The 19,718-nt window shown below is 42.2% G+C and overlaps 2 protein-coding genes across 3 annotated transcripts; one reads left to right on the top strand and one right to left on the bottom strand.

Annotated features, from left to right (window-relative positions):
* Positions 1-620: 620 nt before the first annotated feature.
* dennd10 (DENN domain containing 10) lies at positions 621-5,922 on the bottom strand. The gene is made up of 9 exons (XM_030070807.1): positions 5,642-5,922; positions 4,667-4,863; positions 4,342-4,421; positions 4,086-4,234; positions 2,980-3,091; positions 2,773-2,873; positions 2,551-2,658; positions 1,669-1,763; positions 621-1,582 (listed from the first exon to the last, which is right to left on the bottom strand). Exons 1-9 carry the CDS (start codon positions 5,685-5,687, stop codon positions 1,415-1,417), a joined length of 1,056 nt encoding a protein of 351 aa, XP_029926667.1. The 5' UTR covers positions 5,688-5,922; the 3' UTR covers positions 621-1,414.
* Positions 5,923-7,973: 2,051 nt separating this feature from the next.
* Positions 7,974-19,132, top strand: eif3s10 (eukaryotic translation initiation factor 3, subunit 10 (theta)). 2 transcript variants are annotated; one of them, XM_030070377.1, is made up of 22 exons: positions 7,974-8,159; positions 9,397-9,587; positions 9,692-9,828; positions 10,104-10,267; positions 10,886-11,085; positions 11,211-11,419; positions 11,503-11,674; positions 11,847-11,951; positions 12,256-12,354; positions 12,466-12,582; positions 12,788-12,973; positions 13,223-13,570; positions 13,696-13,800; positions 13,895-14,008; positions 14,130-14,252; positions 14,356-14,509; positions 14,846-15,027; positions 15,930-16,012; positions 16,113-16,585; positions 16,723-16,855; positions 17,048-17,226; positions 18,194-19,132. In XM_030070377.1, the coding sequence occupies exons 1-22, from the start codon at positions 8,111-8,113 to the stop codon at positions 18,373-18,375; spliced, it is 3,705 nt and encodes a 1,234-aa protein (XP_029926237.1). In that variant the 5' UTR covers positions 7,974-8,110; the 3' UTR covers positions 18,376-19,132. The 2 variants fall into 2 exon arrangements, with proteins under 2 accessions (XP_029926237.1, XP_029926236.1); XM_030070376.1 differs by having other exon boundaries at positions 16,113-16,621.
* Positions 19,133-19,718: the final 586 nt, after the last annotated feature.

Genomic DNA, 19,718 nt, shown 5'->3' with positions numbered 1-19,718 from the left:
CAATGCTTCTGAACTGGCAAAGCAGATTTTAAAGGAACAGTTCACCCAAAATATTAAAAATATATATATATTTTCCCACTAACCTTGTGCAGTCTATCCACCCAACTGAATGTGCCCTCGTTGGGGCAGATAGATCCGGTTTGTCTGTTCTTCGGCAGAGGGGCTGTAGATATTGGTCATTAATCTGTGCCGATGTTTTGGAAATAGCTGAGTTCTGTACATTTTTGACAGTTTAAGTTCCACAAAACAATACCCATCCAACTGCATGGCACTGGGGTACTTGGAGATGGGAGATCATGACAAACTGGAAACCTTGCCAAGACACACAGAAAGCAGGATGCATAGTAATATCGACACATCATGGGTATCGGCCGATGTATAAGTATCTATTGGATATGACATGCCAATATGTGAAACGGGTCAAATTTGCCCTGGTTGTGGCTGTTGTCAGGATTGTCTCAGGGAGCACATCATCCAAACCTGTTTAATTAGTATTAATCTTACAGTTTTGTTTAAAAGAAAATGTTATATGAAAACAAATATGGCATGTTTTACACCAGCGAAGTTGGAGTAGTTTTCTTATTTTGCTCTGTGGATGTGCACATTTTGAAAAATGTATTTTATGTCTGCAACAGCCAGTGGGCCTTCACAATAAGAGGAGGCATAATAATAACAATAATATGTTAATTGCACTACAGGAGAGACTTGATATTCTCTGAAATTAGGTGAAAAAAATATATGCACACATCAGTATCAGCATCAGCAGTCGGCCAAAAGAATTGGAAAATGCTGGCATATCGGCAAAAAAATCCAATATGGTGCATCCCTAGTCGAAACCATCTTACACAAGGGAGAAATGGGATAATCTTCTTTGTATTTTGGGTGAACTGTTCCTTTAATATTCAGATTTGCAGCTTAGTACTGCTGGATGGCCATTAATAGCGACCAAACGAGCTGCCATCTCTCTGCACACGACCATTTGATTCCCATTAAGGAAAATCAACTTGGGATGGACGTGGGTTTCTGACAAAGCAGCTTGCAGTTCCCGGGGTCGTCCGTCTCCATTTCACAACATTATTTTTGGACAAATACTCACCTCTTCATTGTAATCACCCGCTAATGTTAATGCTATATTAGAGTAATATGAAACAGCCGAGTATCACACTCGGTTGTTCAAGGTGTTAGTCGCGTAACCTTTTGGCACAGCAGTGCAGTTTAACCCAATCTGATGACTGTGAAGCTGGTGTGTAGCATCAAAGTTGCTGTGCAGGTCTCATCATAACCGTTTATTTAGAGCGTGCACGCCTTCGGGAACATGGTGCCTACCGCAGCGCACAGCACACAGCACAGCCAACGTCCCTGCTACTGACAGCCACGTCACATCCTGCAGCATCTGGATCGGTTAGACACACGGTTAGATCCTTAAGAGTTGCTCGGCAGCTGCCAGATGAAACAGGAAGTTCTCCGTCGCCGGGGGGAAATGACGCTGCTTTAAACCTTCGAATGTGATTTTGGAGTTTTCGCCTTCGTCGGCGAGGGCGACCAGGTTGGCGAGGATCTCTTTTGTCTTCAGGGAAATGTCCTGTGAACAAACGTGCGTGCATTAGACGTGGGATACGTTTTAAACAGCTGTGTGGAGTCGTGTTGGTGTGCTGAGTGCGTTCTCACCTTGATCACCTGACTGTCTGTCCTGTCGGCGTCCTCTGCAGACTGGACAATGAAATGTCCAATGTCCTTGTGCAACTTCCCCATAGCCATGGCCTCTGTGGTGGGAGAATGGACTTCAGTCAGAGGAAAACATTCTCAGGAAACAGAAGGGCGAGAATCACCGGGTAAGCTGTGATACGATACCATCATGATATTTTACCCACGATAACAATGGTATCACAATATAAACGATTCTGTAATATGTGATATATTGTAAGATTATCACCCATGACACATCACAATATCATAAACTTTTAAACTTTTCAATATTTTTAAATGTTAATTAAAAACATAACAATCATGCATAATTCCAACAATATTGAGTGTGTGCTACAATAAGTTCAATAAAAATGTAAATGTAAGTTTGATAAAGCACATTTTATATTCAGTTTTCCCTCCTGATTTCCAGAAGGTGTTAAATGTGTGTGTTAATGGTTTAAATCTGTGAGGACTTTTGTTCACTGCGATACAGCTGCAAACAAGAAGGAAGAAAAATAAAAGCAGCAAAATCAGAAACAACAAAATATCCTCAGTATCAGATTGTTGAACCTCTTTATACAGGCTTTTTTTACCCTAACAATTTCTTTGGCACCAGTCAGAGGGTACTTGGGTGAGAAAATATCTTAAAAGCGGTTCATTATCGAAAAACGTTTGAGAACCACTGCTCGCTGAGACACTAACAGATACTTTGAGAACAGGATGAGGCAAGATCCACTGTGACTGTCTCTGTGCTCTTCTCCATCATACATATTTAAACTGTGAGAGGGCTGATCAGGCTCCTGTTTATCCCTGTGTGTATCCTGTTCTGCAGCACACACACCATGAGGACCGCGGATACTGCACCTTTGGCACTCTGGGATACCGTGATGACGCTGTCCGGGAGGTTCACGTACACGTCGAACAAGTCCGATCTGTTGCTCACTTCTGGATCGACGAACCCCGCCACATATCCTGCAGAGAGAAAGAACATAACTCTTGATGATTCTTCACAGTGGCTATCAAATGGCAGCTATCTGTGACAATTTACTGCACATATGCATAAATGAAGCGGGCGTGCATCCTCACCGGGGCATTTCTTCAGGTCGTCCAGCTCAGCGTCGCTCAGGTGCACGTAGGGGTGCAGGATGCTCCAGTCTTTCCTGTGCCACGTCAGCGCCGGCAGGACTCTGCAGGAAACACGACCAGAGAAATCAGCCATCTGGAAAAGTACTCACTGCCTCTTGTCGATGACGACCGCCGCAGGATCGTCAGCCCAAAAGTTTTAAATCTCACCGTGTGAACTCCAGCAGCGCTTCGATACGCGGGTGATGGACGACAATCCTCTTCTTCAGCATGAGGGCAGTATAAAGGATGATGGTCTCCATGCCAAACTGGGACACCACGTCTGAAACACAAGTACAGAGTTACACACAGTGATGTTATAGTTTTGTGTTATTTTATTTTATTTTGTTTTGAATTTTTGTTTTCAACTCATTTTAGTTTCAGCTAGTTTCCAGAGCCGGTTTCCTCATTTTAGTTTAGTTTTTATTAGTTTCAGGGGGGGTTGTCAGAATAGTTATTCCAATCCAAAGTCAACACTTTGTGAAGGCAGTCGACATCCCAGTCTCAATAAACATGAGCACTAAAATGCCTCCTCGTGCTTTTTGTGGTGAGACATTTGACCAAACTGACAAAAACTGAAACTGAAGACATTTCCTGTATATTTTTATTTTATTGTCATTAATTTTCTAAGCACACAATATGGCTTTATTTAGTTTTCTTTTTTTGTTTTTCTAATGTCTCATTTTGATTTTTATTTCAGTTAACTAAAACATTTTTTTTTCCACATCTACTTTTACTTTTCAGTTTAATTTCAGGAAACAATAATAACTTTGGTTACACAGGATGACCCACTGAAGGAATTAGGAGAACGATGTTCTAAGGGAGATCTTATGAACCTGGATGCCAATTTTTTTATGATTATGCTGTCAAGGGCGCCCCAGATAATTACACTGTTTAGACCATAACCATGCTGCCCTGATATTTAGTATTACTGTCATTCTGTAATTCTGATATGTTGTTTTGATTTGTCAATATTTGTACACAGGTCAATTTATGTGGAATGTGAGAGGTTCCTTACTTGTAGGCTGAATGCACACAGCCTGTGGGACTGATGGACTGCCAGCTTACAGCCTGCCGGCCTCTCCTTATGAGCTATAATCTGTATAAGTGCTTTATAGCCTATATAAACTCCTTGTCCCTCACTTTCACCTGATAAATGTCTAAAGAACTGAAATGTTGTGTATTTACAGAAAAGTTTATTATTCAGTTGTGTTGAAATTAATCTGAAAAGAGGTTAAGCGTGGCAAAGTTCACAGTTTCAGTTCATGATGCTTTACCTTTGACTGAACCCGCTAAGTAAGCCTTGCGGACGTCGTAGTCCTTGATGAGAAACGAGCCGTTCTCGTCACTCTGGCAGATGCCTTTGGTGAGGACGGCGATGTAACCCTCCATCATTTTCACCGGACTGCCATGTTTGATGTACATTCTGCATAATAATAATAATAACAATTTTTAAAAAATGCACATATCAAGCTCCGTATATTCATATTCAAAGTGTTTAACACTTTGAGTTATCTGAAATATGCACTGTACCTGCAAAGTATTCTACTAAATGCAGCATACTTCTCCGGGTTGAAGTCTTTCGCTGTGACAACTATAGAAAAATGAGTGACCTGAAGAGAGGAGACACAAAGGAGAGCAAAATAAAACTTAGACATTTTAAAGACTCACAAGCTAATTGCTACAGCTGTGAATTCAGCAATTTAAAAGCAAACTGTTAAAAGGAGTGTGACTCTTTTTCCTGCACCCTCCAGTTTAATTTCGCCTCCATATGGCGACAAAAGCACGAAGAATTCCCAGAAAAAGATGCGGAGACACTGATTGGTGATGTGAGAATCTCCATATTACGCCCGCCTACCTTGCTGAGGGCGGTGGGCTCCTGCACTTCCACCGTGGTGACGTAGTACCAGGTGCGACAGAACTGGCCGAACACAAAGGTGTGAAGATCTCGGCCGTCCTGCGTCAGGCAGCACTTCCTGAGCAGGACGTCCCGCAGCTCTGGGCTGACGGACGGGTAGCACCACACCCACAACGTGTCTCCGTTTACGTCTTTCTCTGCACAGATTTAAAAAAAAAAAAAAAAATCAGAAATAGAACGAGGAACTGGGATCTACCAGCAGGGGTTATCAGTAATGGCCACTTTAATAATTCATGTACTACATTATCTGTCTAATGCATCAACAACAGAGCCAGGGCTGCATGATGTGGACAAAAATTTTATCCCTCGATATTTATGCCAAATATCTTAACAGCAATACAATATGCTATATCACTATGAGTTCACACTTTAAGTTTTGCAACTGTAAACATTCAAAACACAGCATTGTAATAGCAAATAGATTTAGAAAACACAGTTACTTAAAGTATTTTATTGATTAGAACGGACCAATCACTGTTTTTCTGCATTAAAATAAATGAAAAAATACATAAAATCAGACATTTTACTGCAACCTCTGCTGTGACACAATGCTTCAACAATATTTTAAGTTTTGCAACAGTAAAAAAACAACATTAAAATATAGATAGAAAACGCAGCTACTATTTTTTTTACTTAGAGCAGACCAGTCACTGACTCTGATCTGACCTCATCCATATCGTAGCCTTTTGAGATATCCAGTTAACGATATGACAGCGATATATCGTGCAGCTGTGTGTGTGTGTGTATGTGTGTGTGTGTGTGTGTGTGTGTGTGTGTGTGCGTGTGTACGGTGCAGACAGGCGTGCTGACAGGACACCGGGGCATCACACCGACATCATGTGATTCCCATCTGACATGTGGATCTGAACCGTGTGGAAGCCGAGCAGAGGTGCGGCTTCATGAAGTCACACTCACCGATGAGTCCGACGCTCAACATGAGCTGCGTCTCAGTCGCTGCCATGTTCCATAATACCTGAGGAAGAGCCGAGCGAAGCGGACCGACACAGCTTCTGCCGCCGTTTACCTTCAGCTCACCCGCCGCGTCCGACTGCCACACACCGAGAGGGAGGAGCGGCTTCTAGCAGAGCAAATAAAAAAATTAAATTAATGTGCAGGAACTTGTCAGGAAGCTGGGTGTGATTTCTGCTGCTGTCAACAGACTTTCCTCCCTGCTAAGCTCTTCCTTCTTCCGGACCGAGAGCCTTCCCGACCAATCAGATCAGGCGATAATGCACACGCGCAGTGTATGCTCCTGACCCCCCCCCCCAGCCTCCACCCCGCCTTTTTTTTTTTTTTTTTTTTTTTTTTTTTTTAAGTTTTATTTCAGAATCAGAAGTATTTTTATTGTTCCCCGATGGAATCAATCAAGTGCTCATTTCTACAAGAAGGACTAAATGATCAGAAAACAGAAAGAAACACGAAATATGAAAATATGCGCCTCAAGTCATCAACAAAGAAGACAACAATATTGCTTACAATAATTTAAAAAAAAATAATTAATTAATTAATTAATTAAAATTTAAATAATTATTAAAATAAAAACAAATCGCTGAAAATAAAACATGAAGTGGTGCAAAAACGAAACAAACCTGACAAAAAAGAATAAGTGATGAATAAATAAATAAATAAATAAAACGTAAGTATATGACAATAAAGTCAGTTAAAAACTTTGAAAATATTGCATATACTCACTGTTTTTATGAGGAAGAAATTCTTGACATGTGTTGTTACATTTCCCTCATGAATTAGTTTTTTTTCTTTATTTTTTTTAAATCTATTTTTTAGTATATGAGCCATAATCACAATAATTTGAGTTACATTTACATCTTGTTTGAGAGGATGAAGAAATATGGATGCTAAATTAAGTTTAATAACAGTTTCAGGGCCCTCACAAATATTCAATACATTTCCACACAATTAATGCTGATGGTAAAAAAGACGGGAAAAGTACCTTTATCCTCTTCATGTTTTTTCAACCTAACGAGGTTTCCAGTTCGTGAGAGGGCATTGAACGCATCACTAAAGGCGCACATACGGGAACTTTGTACTCCCACGCTTGCCAAGTTTGCAGAAACCCCCGTTTTGGGACTTTCACATTTTTAAAAGTGATTCCTTCTTTGAATTGGACATTAATTGACTTTACTCAGAAAACTTTGTAGAAAATCTAGTTTTCATGTCTTTTGAGGCTTTTCATCTGTCATTATGCAAAATAGAACTAATCTAGTATGTATACAGTATATACTCTGTATATATGCTGTAATAAGTGTAATACACTATAATAATCTTAATAATCCTTGTGGGAAGAAAATAATTAATTCTGCTGTTAGGGCAGCAGAGAGAGAGAATAATGTGGGCCTGGACAGAAAGAAAAAATAGGCTACAACAAGGAATTACAACAAAAGAATACACACAGAAAACAAACAGATACAGATAAATATAGATCATTGTTGACAGATTTACAGATTTGAAACAGTGTGTACACAGTCATCTGTTGACATTATATGATATAGGTTTAGACCTACAGATGGAAGAACACATTGGGTTAAAACCTAATTATAATCATGTGTAAGCTATTCAGATTATTAGGTGCATGTTTGACATATCCAGTGGGTTCTGAGAGGAGTAAGTCCAAGAGATCAAAGATTTTCATAAACCTTAAGAATACTGTGTAAACCTTCAGATGACATGAAATCATATAAATAAAACAAAATGAGGTTATTTTTTTCTCATGTCAACAGCAAACTATAAACAGCTTGCACATGCCCAAACACAGTGTTTCATTTGGATGAATTTGACCCCAAGCTTTTTTAGTTGTATGAAACATATAAGAAATATCAACATTTTTACACACATTGGATTCAGCTGTTTTGGATGACACTACTATAACTATTACATTCCATTTATAATAGTCAAAAACCTTCCCTCTGTTTTAGGACCCTCACCTAGGGGGTGAGTGAGGGAGATTATATTTTATCTAAATTTAGGCAGTCAACAAGACACATAAAGAACCCAACAGTTTGGTAACATTTTCTTATATTTTATTAAGAACCTGAAGGTTTAAATTATTGTGGTCAAATGTTAGTGAATTTGAAGATACAGAAGGGTTAATTCTCGTTTTCCCTCCTCATATAGATTGCAGTAGTAATGTTAATTTTCATCAAATCACAGATTCACGACCTTGATGTGCTTTTAGTTTTTTTCAGACGGAAGGGGGGGATAAACACGCGCCTCATCTGGCAACCTTAACTAGGCCGCTCACGAGGTTTCCCTCTTTCTCAGCACCTTGTCGGAGCGGGTCGGTACCTGGCTCGGATGGACTGGTGAAATCTACCAAATTCACCATCAAGTCAGCCAATCTGTCGTTCCGACTAGCGAGCCACCGAAATGCCGGCATATTTCCAACGACCGGAGAATGCTCTGAAACGAGCCAACGGTGAGTTCAGGCTGCCTGTTTCCAACTGATGTCAAGATGTGAGGCGAGCTAACGGGCTAACAGGCTAACCTGCTAGCAGACGTTAGCCTCCGTTTGCCTCATCATCACTTAGCTCGACCGGCTAACGGCTAATGCTAGCGAGAATGACGAGGAAGCCATATTGCACTTGTACAACCAGTAAAGTTAACTATCCAGCCAGGCCGTTCTTGTTATAGTGATTTAGCAAAACGGCTAATGGATAATATCAGTTACATTTTCACAGTTTATCGAGATAGCCAGCTGTTAACCGTCAACCGTCCTGCTAGCTTTTCCGTTGCATGTCAGGGTTTAGGACACACGTAGCTAATGGTAACAGCAGGGTCTGAGCCACGCCGCTGACAGGCCTTCCTGCGACAAACATGGACTTAGATAACATGAATATCTATAAGCGTCGTAAATAGGATGTTACTTTGTGAGACGCTAAAGTGAGGGTTTTTTTTTTTTCTTCAGAAACCAGGAATCAGAAATAACGTTATTGATCCCCGAGGGGAAATTGGGTACAAACATATTAATGCACAGACTCCATGCATAATGTACATACTCTAAAGCAGGCATGTTTATGTGTCTTAATTCCTTTTCTATTTCTTATCATTTAAGTTTTCTCCTGAAAGTTTAAGTAACTGCAGCTGACCCAGTTTCCCTCCGTTGGATTAGTGAATTATTTCTGATTCTGAAATATAACAATATGTACCTCAGAAAATGTCTACCCCATATACACCCTATGTGCTCAGGGTACTGCACTGTTGAATTGTTAAGTTTTACCGGTATCAACTGTTGTACAGTTTTTAGTTGTTACCCATATATAGTTAATTATGAGGGCTGGGACAATATGCTGGATACTATCACAATAGTATTGCATTTTGATATTACGATTTATCATGATCTTTGATTTTTTTGATTTATCGTTTAGTTTGTGGGTGTAAAGTTTCATGAGGCTGTGATTATCCTAAAGGTCATGATAGCTTTACAAATTGATGTCAAGTTCCAAAAAAAAAAAAAAAAGGTCTGGAAAAAAAAAATATGGCTCATTGAATCTACAAGAGTCTCAGCTTTCCAGTCAAAACCCAAATTATGCAACTCCGAGACAGTTTGTTTGTTTAGGCACCAGTCTGCACAAATACACCATTTTACAAGCCAAAAGAACCAGTTTGTACTGCATGCAAAAAGCTTCATGGGAATGTTCTCTCATTATCTGCAGAGTTTTTGGAGGTGGGCAAGAAGCAGCCAGCCTTGGATGTTTTGTATGATGTCATCAAGAGCAAGAAGCATCGAACATGGCAGAAGATCCACGAACCCATCATGCTCAAGTACCTGGAGCTCTGCGTGGATCTGCGCAAGAGCCACCTGGCCAAGGAGGGCCTGTACCAGTACAAGAACATCTGCCAGCAGGTCTGTCAAGAAACAAACACTCCAGTTTTGTATGTGAATCATGTGGTTGTTTACTCCCCAAGTCTTCTGGAGGTAAAGTTTAACCTCTGTTGTTTTCCTTGCAGGTGAACATCAAATCGCTGGAGGATGTGGTCAGGGCTTACCTGAAGCTTGCTGAGGAGAAGACTGAGACGGCCAAAGAGGAGTCTCAGCAGATGGTCCTGGACATCGAGGATCTGGATAACATTCAGACTCCAGAGAGGTGAGGCCACACACACCTTAAATAGAGAAATGAGGCTTTGATCTTTTTAAGCTTTTAAGCAATTTGACCATCCCTATTGTTTAACTGTCTTTAACTGGATATAGATTTCAGACTTAACATTTTGATGAACAGAATGCTAGTTGGATGCTGATGATGAATGTGTTTATGTGTGGTACAGGTGATTCTGAACTTACTGAGAATACAAGGCAGTAAAGTTTGTTTTAGTAAACAGTATATAACAGGTTAATGACATGGAGCTTGTTGTGTGACCTCAGCGTGCTCCTGAGTGCTGTGAGCGGAGAGGACACTCAGGACCGTACGGACCGTCTGCTGCTCACTCCCTGGGTGAAATTCCTGTGGGAGTCCTACCGCCAATGCCTGGATCTACTGCGAAACAACTCAAAGGTGGAGCGCCTGTACCATGACATCGCCCAGCAAGGTACTGTCACACACTGAACGCCTGAAAAACCTTATGAATTTGTTCTGCAAGTTTTTGCCTTTATTTGAAGTGTGCTTTATTTGAAGCTGTATAAAGTCGCTGACCATAAAATAGTCAAAAATAATTAATTGATAGGTTGCTTGATGGAAGAAAATTGATTTAAGTGAACATCCATGCTGCATGTTGTAAGCATTATCAGTGGTAAATACACGTCCCTGTAAGTCAAGTGTCTTGACCTGCAATGAAACTATCATTGTTAACGGCCACATATTATTTTCAGAAGAGTATTTCTACTGGAAATATTTCTCATTTTGTGTCATCATAAAGTCTAAAATTTAAGTCCAAGAAAGATGACTACCAATTCTTTCCTTGGGGAATTACCGAAATGAGTAATACTAGTGGAACAAACCAGCTTCTAATGTTACTGCTACGTTACTAGATTTCTGTATTAACAGCATGTATTTTAATACATTTATTTACAGAAAATGAGTTTTTGCCATTTAACATTTGGTCAGATTTTCTGATTAACTTAAATTGTGCAAGACATTTTGCAATGGATCACATTTTGAAAGTCATTTCCTTCACACTGCCAGTAACACGTGGTTGTTTTATCTGCAGCATTCAAGTTCTGCCTTCAATACACCCGTAAGGCTGAGTTTCGTAAGCTGTGTGACAACCTGCGTATGCACCTGGGCCAGATCCAGCGCCACCACAACCAGAGCACCGCCATCAACCTGAACAACCCCGAGAGTCAGTCCATGCACTTGGAGACACGTTTGGTGCAGCTGGACAGCGCCATCAGCATGGAGCTCTGGCAGGTCCGTCAACACATCTCCTGAGTTCTTCCCTATAAAATACATGTAATTCATTTCAATAAAATTTAATAAAATGAAGATGATGATGATATCACTGATGCAACATTATTTGACTTATGTATTTTCAGGAGGCATTTAAGGCTGTTGAGGACATCCATGGCCTGTTTGCCCTTTCTAAGAAGCCTCCCAAGCCCCAGCTGATGGCCAACTACTACAACAAGGTGTCCACTGTGTTCTGGAAGTCTGGTAACGCTCTCTTCCATGCCTGCACCCTCCACCGGCTCTATCACCTGTCAAGGGAGATGCGCAAGAACCTCACTCAAGAGGAGATGCAGAGGTAACTTGATCAGTACCAGTCAGTAGGGCAGTACGTGACTTTAGCTGTAGTGTTGATCTAACAGGCTTTTTTTGTGTCTTCAGGATGTCCACTAGGGTCCTCCTAGCCACACTGTCCATTCCCATCACTCCTGAGCGCACCGATATCGCTCGACTGTTGGACATGGATGGCATCATTGTGGAGAAACACCGCAGGCTAGCCACCCTCCTTGGCCTGCAGTCTCCACCAACTCGCCAGAGCCTCATCAATGACATGGTACCCGATGCAGTTCTAACAAATGAGCTTTGTTAGTTGTATGAATGGTGTCGTTGTTGGTGTTTTTTAAAATCACTAATACCAAGATACTTCATGCTATTTTAGCTTAGTTTTCTGTTGAGACTGTGGCATTTACCTTTGTCCATTGTGTGTTTAATTCATTATATTTTAGGTGAGATTTAACTTGCTGCAGTACATTGTACCTGAAGTGAAGGAACTTTACAACTGGCTCGAGGTAGACTTCCACCCTTTGAAACTGAGCGGAAGAGTGACCAAGGTAAACAAGCTGGCAATACTGAAATTGCTTAAAAATGGGAGGACTGCTTTTCACCTCAGCACCTACTTTATTGTGTGATTTATTTTTATGGCCATTTACTATGAAAATGCACAGGTGAACCTTTCTGTTGTGTTTCTCACTACCTAGATTGTAATGTTAGAGCCTCCTACACCACACAACAGGACCATGTTGTGTTGTATGATGTTTGCTGTGGCTATCTAGTAGAATTTATTTATATAAGGGTTTGTCATTTCCTTGGTCACATATTGTGTTTTAAGCCACCTCCCACCTTGTCTCCTCCTAGGTGTTGAACTGGGTGAGAGACCAGGCGGAGAAGGAGTCTGACCTGCAGCAGTATGTCCCTCACCTGCAGAATAACACCATCCTAAGGCTTTTGCAGCAGGTGATTTCTCTTTAACCATAATGTAAAAGACAGTTTGCTAGAAAAATGCCATTCCGTCTTCATTGTAACAGGTGTGGCATCTGACTGATTTTGATGTGTCCACAATTGTAGGTCGCTCAGATCTATCAAAGCATCGAGTTCAGCCGTCTAGCTTCTCTGGTTCCATTTGTGGATGCCTTCCAGCTGGAGCGCTCCATCGTGGACGCCGCTCGACACTGTGACCTGCAGGTAGGGTCACCTTTTCAGAATTTAGAGTCCCCTTTTTTTTTTTTTTGGCATTTTCACATTTATTGGGCAAACAGAAGTAGAGATAGACAAGAATGACATACAACAAAGGTCGAAGGCTGGTCCCTTGCACTCATAATTCTGACATATCCCTACATTTTTTCATTCAGTGTTACACATTTGTAACTTTTTTCTAATTTCCCTGTAGGTTCGGATTGACCACACGTCTCGAACACTGAGCTTCGGTTCTGACTTGAACTACTCAACCAAAGAGGACTCACCAGTTGGTCCGTTCCTGCAGAACATGCCCTCTGAGCAGATCAGGAATCAGCTGACTGCAATGTCCTCCTCTTTGGCCAAGGCCATCCAGGTCATCAAGCCAGCCTCCATTCTGGTGAGTTGAGCTTTCTACCAAAAGGTTGTATGTAGACACACAGACAGCAGAGGCATGTGGTTCGGATTTCTTGAAGAAGCAAGGGCTGGTTTTATTGGCCATCAGAAGAAAAAAAAAACCTTTGCAGGTCTCTACATATACATGCAAACACATGCCAAATGCTAAGGCATCTCATTTTGCATAATCCTGTGTCTCATGTTTTATTCTCCATTTCTGAGTTGCAATTTGGTCTCATTTGTCCCTTTCTAGCAAGAGCGCGAGGAGCAGAGCCAGCAGGCCATTGCTGCCTATTTGAAAAACGCTCGTAAGGACCACCAGCGCATCCTGGCCCGCAGACAGACCATTGAAGAGCGTAAGGAGCGCTTGGAGAGCCTGAACATCCAGCGAGAGAAGGAAGAGCTGGAGCAGCGTGAGGCAGAGATGCAGAAAGTCCGTAAGGCTGAGGAGGAGCGCCTGCGGCAGGAGGCCAAAGAGAGAGAGAAGGAGCGCATCATGCAGGAGCACGAGCAAATCAAGAAGAAGACAGTGCGCGAACGACTGGAGCAGATCAAGAAGACTGAACTCGGAGCCAAGGCCTTTAAGGATATTGACATTGAGGTAAATTGTCTTAATAACCAACTTGGTGAAATTAATTGGAAAACTAAGGCTAGCGCTTTGACTGCTGAAATTGATCAGTGTAACCAAACATTGAAAGGTGATTCTAACTGACCTGTTTTGGATAGGACCTGGAAGAGCTAGACCCCGACTTCATCATGGCTAAGCAGGTGGAGCAGCTGGAGAAGGAAAAGAAGGAACTTCAGGAGCGTCTGAAGAACCAGGAGAAGAAGGTAAATGAGTGATACATCAATTATTTAACACAATCAATAGCTATCACCCCGAAATCTGAATAGGATAAGACATTTTGTGGTTTGTTCTTTGCAGATCGACTACTTTGAGAGGGCAAAACGCCTTGAAGAAATCCCTCTTATCAAAAAGGCTTATGAGGAGCAGCGTATTAAGGACATGGAACTGTGGGAGCTCCAGGAGGAGGAGAGGGTAAGAGATCTGTGCTTGAGAATTACTGTTCATAAACCAAGCAAAGTTGATAGACTCTCACAAGTTTGTAGAATCTAAGTAAAATTTGTCTTTTTTTTTTTTTTTTTTTTTTTTTTTTTAGATCAGCAACATGAAAGTTGAACGGGAGAAGGCTCTGGAGCACAAGCAGCGCATGTCCAGGATGATGGAGGACAAGGAGAACTTTGTGTCTAAAATAACAGCAGCCCGTAGTTTCATTTATGAGGTGAGACAAAGAGAGCAATCACTCGACATCCCACCACCAACACATCATTGAGTTCTGATATGATTGTACCAGTGGTTTCATTTTCAATGTTCTGTCTGTGAAGGAAAAACTAAAAGCGTTCCAGGAACGCTTGGTGGAGGAGAGGAAGAAACGTCTGGAGGAGAGGAAGAAGCAACGCAAAGAAGACAGACGTAATGCTTACTATCGCCAGAAAGAGGAGGAGGCACAGCGTATCCATGAGGAGCAGCTGAAGAAAGGTAATGGTCACAGGAAGCAGAATGTGCCACAGGAACCTGCAGTGTTTAGTTTGTGCTCATGACATAAAATTTACTTTTTTGCCCCTGAAATGAAAATGCAGAAATGTAGGTAGTAGTTAATTTGATCATAAAGAGCCACTATGGGAGCCTGTTGGCTGTGTCGTGGGAGTTAATTGTAAGAGCCTGGCAGGAGGCCCTAATTACTATTTGCTGGTAATGGCAGCTACTCAAGTTAGTCACAATTTAGATGAAGTCCACATCCTGGTTTTTGCTACCACAGCATGTACAGTGAAGTGAAGTAGTTGGAACACACCTTTTTTTGTGATTTCGTGACAGAACGTGAGGAGCGTGAGCGCCTGGAACAAGAGCAGCGTGAGGAGGAGGAGAGGGAGTACCAGGAGCGCCTACGCAAACTGGAGGAGCAGGAGAGAAAACAGCGCGCCCGTCAGCAGGAGATCGAGGAGCGCGAACGCCGTCGTGAGGAGGAGAGAAGAGCCCCAGAAGAGAAACCAGCCAGGGTATGACTGCTGTTAACTAACTCATGACTTTTGCAGGTGCGGAGTTATTGTGGGAGGCAGGCCAGACTTCTTAGAATGGATGTCCAATGACTGAAACATTATATTGGCCTGTAATGGACCACAGCCCATGGTAATTACTGTGACATAAATCAGTGATTTGAACAGTGCTAGCTGAAAATGAGAGATGGAGGAAGGGAGCCATAACACGAGCAAAGAGTGAAAAGAGGCAGGCTCGTCTAGAGCATGGCAAAAGGTGTGTAGACTTTGGGACCCATGGTGGCTTCAACCTGCGCCTTCCACTGCTGGGCGCTAAGTATAACTGAATGTCTCTTCCTCTGCTGTTACTGTTAGTAATTGCTGGCTGTCCCCTTAGTTGACTGGGATGTGAGACCCATGAAAAATATGATTCTGAAATGCCCCTGTGGAACTGACCATTTCCCCAGTAAAGAGAGCCAAACGTTTTTGAACTATTGAACGACAGTAAACACACAAAGCAACCAGTACTGGAGCTGAATCTTACCTCGGCCTACAAGTCAGGACAGAACAGGGACAAAGATCCATGACCGACCCAGAGTGGGAACAGAGACCCAGGTCTCACTGAGCTGCTTTCAGTTCCTCGTTATCATTAGAGGTGACATTATGGCGTGTCCAAGTTCTGTTAAGTAAAAATATAGTATTGTTATGTGTTCAAATGTAACCTTGTAAAATTTGATTTTAGGTGAGAAACTCAAATTATGATGTTTAATTCGAACAAATATCTTATAGTACATAAATGTGATACGGTACTTCATGCATCAAACAGGTTTTGTATGGAAAGATGTTTTTGTATCATTAAAATATGCAATAAATGCTGATTTTTCTAATTCTTTCCTCACTGATTGGTATATTCTTTCTTTAAACAGGACTGGGGTGAGAAGGAGGAAGGTGGAGGATGGCGGAAGCGCACTGATGGTGATTCTGATTGGCGACGCTCTGTGCCTGATAGGTGTGTGAATGCCAACACATCATAATTCACTTTTTAATACTTAATAACATTCTTAACCTATAAGGACGTGCTTTAAGCAAAGCCTGTGTTGTCTCTCCAGGGACTGGAGGCAGGAGGGCCGTGATGACGATAGGGAAGATAGAGAGCCACCCTTCAGGCGAGGAGACGGCCCACGCAGGGGCGGAGATGACCGAGGGCCCCGCCGGGGCTTTGATGACGACCGAGGCCCTCGTCGTGGCGGTGACGATGACCGTCCTCCACGGAGAGGGATGGACGATGACCGTCCTCCACGCAGAGGCTTCGATGATGACCGCGGTCCAAGAAGAGGTGGAGATGATGACCGTGGCCCGAGGCGAGGTTTTGACGACGACCGCGGCCCCAGACGTGGCTTCGATGATGACAGAGGTCCACGTAGAGGCATGGATGACTCTAGGGGTCCAAGGCGTGGAGCTGATGATGACTGGGGTCCCAGAAGAGGAGGAGATGACGATAGAGGTGGCAGGAGAGGCATGGATGACGGGCCGCGTCGTGGTGGTGATGACTCCAAGCCCTGGAAACCCCTTGGCAGACCTGGTATGGATCTGACTTGTCAGTCTCCAGTGAAAACAGGTGTAATACAGCTGTAACTACATCTCTCACAGAACATTTGCACAGTACTTCTCAGTTTTGAAATGTACTGTCAGTCAGGATGACAAATGGTTGTATTGCAGGTGGTTGGCGTGAACGAGAGAAGGCTCGTGAAGACAGCTGGGCTCCTCCCCGTGGCGGTGGCCGTGATGACGGAGACGATGCCGACGGAGATGAGAGACTCGGCGATCGCTTCAGAGAGCGTCGCTCAAACAGGTGAGCTCTCACAGGATTTTTTTTTTTTTCTGTTTTGGAGGGATTCTCCAACATGCAGCTTTCCTTCCTGCTGCTTTTGTTTTTTGTTACTTCTCACTTCCTGCTCAAATCATTTCTTGCATGGTGGTACCCCAACAGCGAAGAAGTGAGATGAGTGCTGTTAGTAAATGTGGAGGGCATTTGTGTTTACAGAGAGGAGAGTGGCTGGAGGAAGGGAGGCACAGACGAGAACAGCTGGAGAGAATCTCGCCGTGACGATGCTGACCGCGATGATCGCCGTGGTGACCGTGATGATCGCCGTGGTGACCGTCGTGACAGAGACCGTCGGGACGACCGTGACCTCAGAGGCCCACCCAGAGAACATGATGATGGTGAGCCGAGCCTCCTAAGTCTCACACAGAGTTTACATAAATATTAGCAGGATGGATTGAAAGGCAGCTTTCCTTTAGGATGCTCCTCACATTGTTACCTGACACAGATATTGTCATGGAAATGAACTTTTGACTGAGCATCCCTCAAGCAGTTTTGCTCAGCATTCAGACTTGAAATTAGCATGTGCTACGTGCTATGTGCTATGTGTCACTTTTCATATCCATATCAGTATAATCTGTATACTGCAGTTATCCTCGGCTGGGAACACACTATATGACAAGTGATTGGACAGAACATTTTTTCACTGATTTTTTTTTTTTTTTTTTCTCCTCATCTTTTGTAGTATAGCTATATACACTTATTAGTTTGCCTAGTTCTCAAGGCACAACTCACCAATCTCTTGAAACCTCAGTGTCTCATAATGCAATACAGAGCCACATGAGGAACTAGAGCATTTTTGTTTCCACAATTTTTCCCTCCCTTTTTCTCATACTCGGCTGTTATTGGCTGTTGTTGCTGCTTCTGTTCAGGTTTGAGTGACTGACCAGGTTGCTCCACAGGATTTCTTCAAAACACAAAAAAAGTATTTTTAAATAATTGGTCTGATGACGTTTGAACTGAAGACAGAAGATTAAAATCCTTAAACCTAATATACTGCAGGTTCATGTGTATCCAGGTTGAGAATCAGTTATGATGGCCAAGTTGTGTAGGTGTTAAACTAGCAAGTGCCTTCATTTGTTTGTGTGCAGAGCTCTTTCTCTGACATAGACACAGAAAGTGGTGTGTCGTCAACAGCCACCAGATGTCACTATTTACCTTGGTAATTAGTGCCGCTGTATTTGTTGTACTAAGATACCCACTGAACTGGATACATTCAAACTTAGGAACATGCAGTATTTGTTTCAACTTGGCGCAGAAACCTGGATAAACTGGATATCGCCCTAATGAGCTGTTTTGTTTCCCCAGGAGGATCTTGGCGTCGTGGTACAGAAGATAAGAGGGATGATCGGGAGCGGGACAGGCCGAGGGACAGGGATCGTGACCGTGAAGCTGAAGGGGAGAAGAGCTCCTGGCGCGCTGACAAAGAAAACCCCCGTCGCACCAAGAATGAGACAGATGACGACGGCTGGACTACAGTCCGCCGCTGAGTCACGTTACCTGTTTCTGCTGCCAGATGGCTCAAGTAATGATAATTGGTTTTGAAAAACAGTGTCCAATACCCCATCAGCCAACTGACCACAGTGGTGAATTGATGACAAAAAGCTTCAGATGTTTATGTGCATTATTATTACCTTGAATTAAACAATTGTAGGCAGTAGTATTTCAAGGGTTTTCTTTTTCCTTTTCCTTTTTGACGTTAAGCAATTCTTTTTGTAACATGGCGGTGCTTGCTGTCAGAACCAGAGGCTCTCCCACCACACAAACACAATCCACCAATGAACTTGTGTGCACTTAACGCCCATCTGTGTGATATTCTCTGCCCCTAGTGGTTAGGAGTGTCATTGCCCAGAAGAATACAATCAAACTGGCTAAAAACAAACATCTGTATTAGCTTCACCTCTCACAAGTAAAATGCAATCTATCACTGACTGCCTATTTTTAATGGTTTACCTTTGCATAGACTAAATGCTGTGACATAGATCAGCAGATCTGGTGATGGAGAATGAATAGATATTTATCATCTGCTTCAATGATCTCTGCTGTTCATCTCCTAATGTTTCAGATTCTTCTTAACCTCTTGAATAACTTGTGGAATTTCCATTTTGATTTGCATGCTTAGAGTATTCAATTGATCTCTCTCGGTATCCAGTGTGTGGTTCTATCTTGCTGCATTCAACTGTATGAAACCAGGTTGCATGTGTACAGATAAAGCCTTTATTAATAAAGCAGTTTGCTCACCAGTGACCTGTTGGGTCTTGTGTTGGCATATTGTATTACACAGCACTGACATAGCAAAGATTTAGTCCTGTATAGTCAACACTGAATCAGCTTCACTTGTGCATTATATACCTGACAATATATATATAAAACCTTAACTTGCACAAAGACCCCCGATAAATGACAATACCAAGAGCTGTTTCATTTTAGCTCTAACACTGACACTCTGTCAACATGTCTAATACAAAATTACTGGTTCAGCTCATTGAAGTTCATAAAAGGACCAAATATTCAAATAAATAAATTTTAGTTAAATTTATCATCCAAATTTGATTAAATGCAGTTAATTCCTTACATTTCAAAGGTGTTTACATGAGGGATTTCAAAATTTTTCACATCCAGGACCCCCGAGATGCATCCACTTCAGACCTGGAACCCCATTTGACCTGAGTACATCTCACAGATCCTTGTGAGAAGATATTTGTTTTGAGTTAGGTGATACTGAATAATAAAACTGTGTCTATAGGCTTCTGTAGGTTGAGAGAGTAAAACCATCCCTGCCACTGCACTATCCTCTTTAGGAGGACAAGAAGAGTGAAAACAACCTGCTTGT

This window comes from Myripristis murdjan, chromosome 15, assembly GCF_902150065.1.
Source record: "Myripristis murdjan chromosome 15, fMyrMur1.1, whole genome shotgun sequence".
Lineage (NCBI taxonomy): Eukaryota > Metazoa > Chordata > Actinopteri > Holocentriformes > Holocentridae > Myripristis > Myripristis murdjan.
The sequence above is the reverse complement of the archived record's forward strand: the minus strand, read 5'-3'. Positions and strand labels throughout refer to the sequence as shown.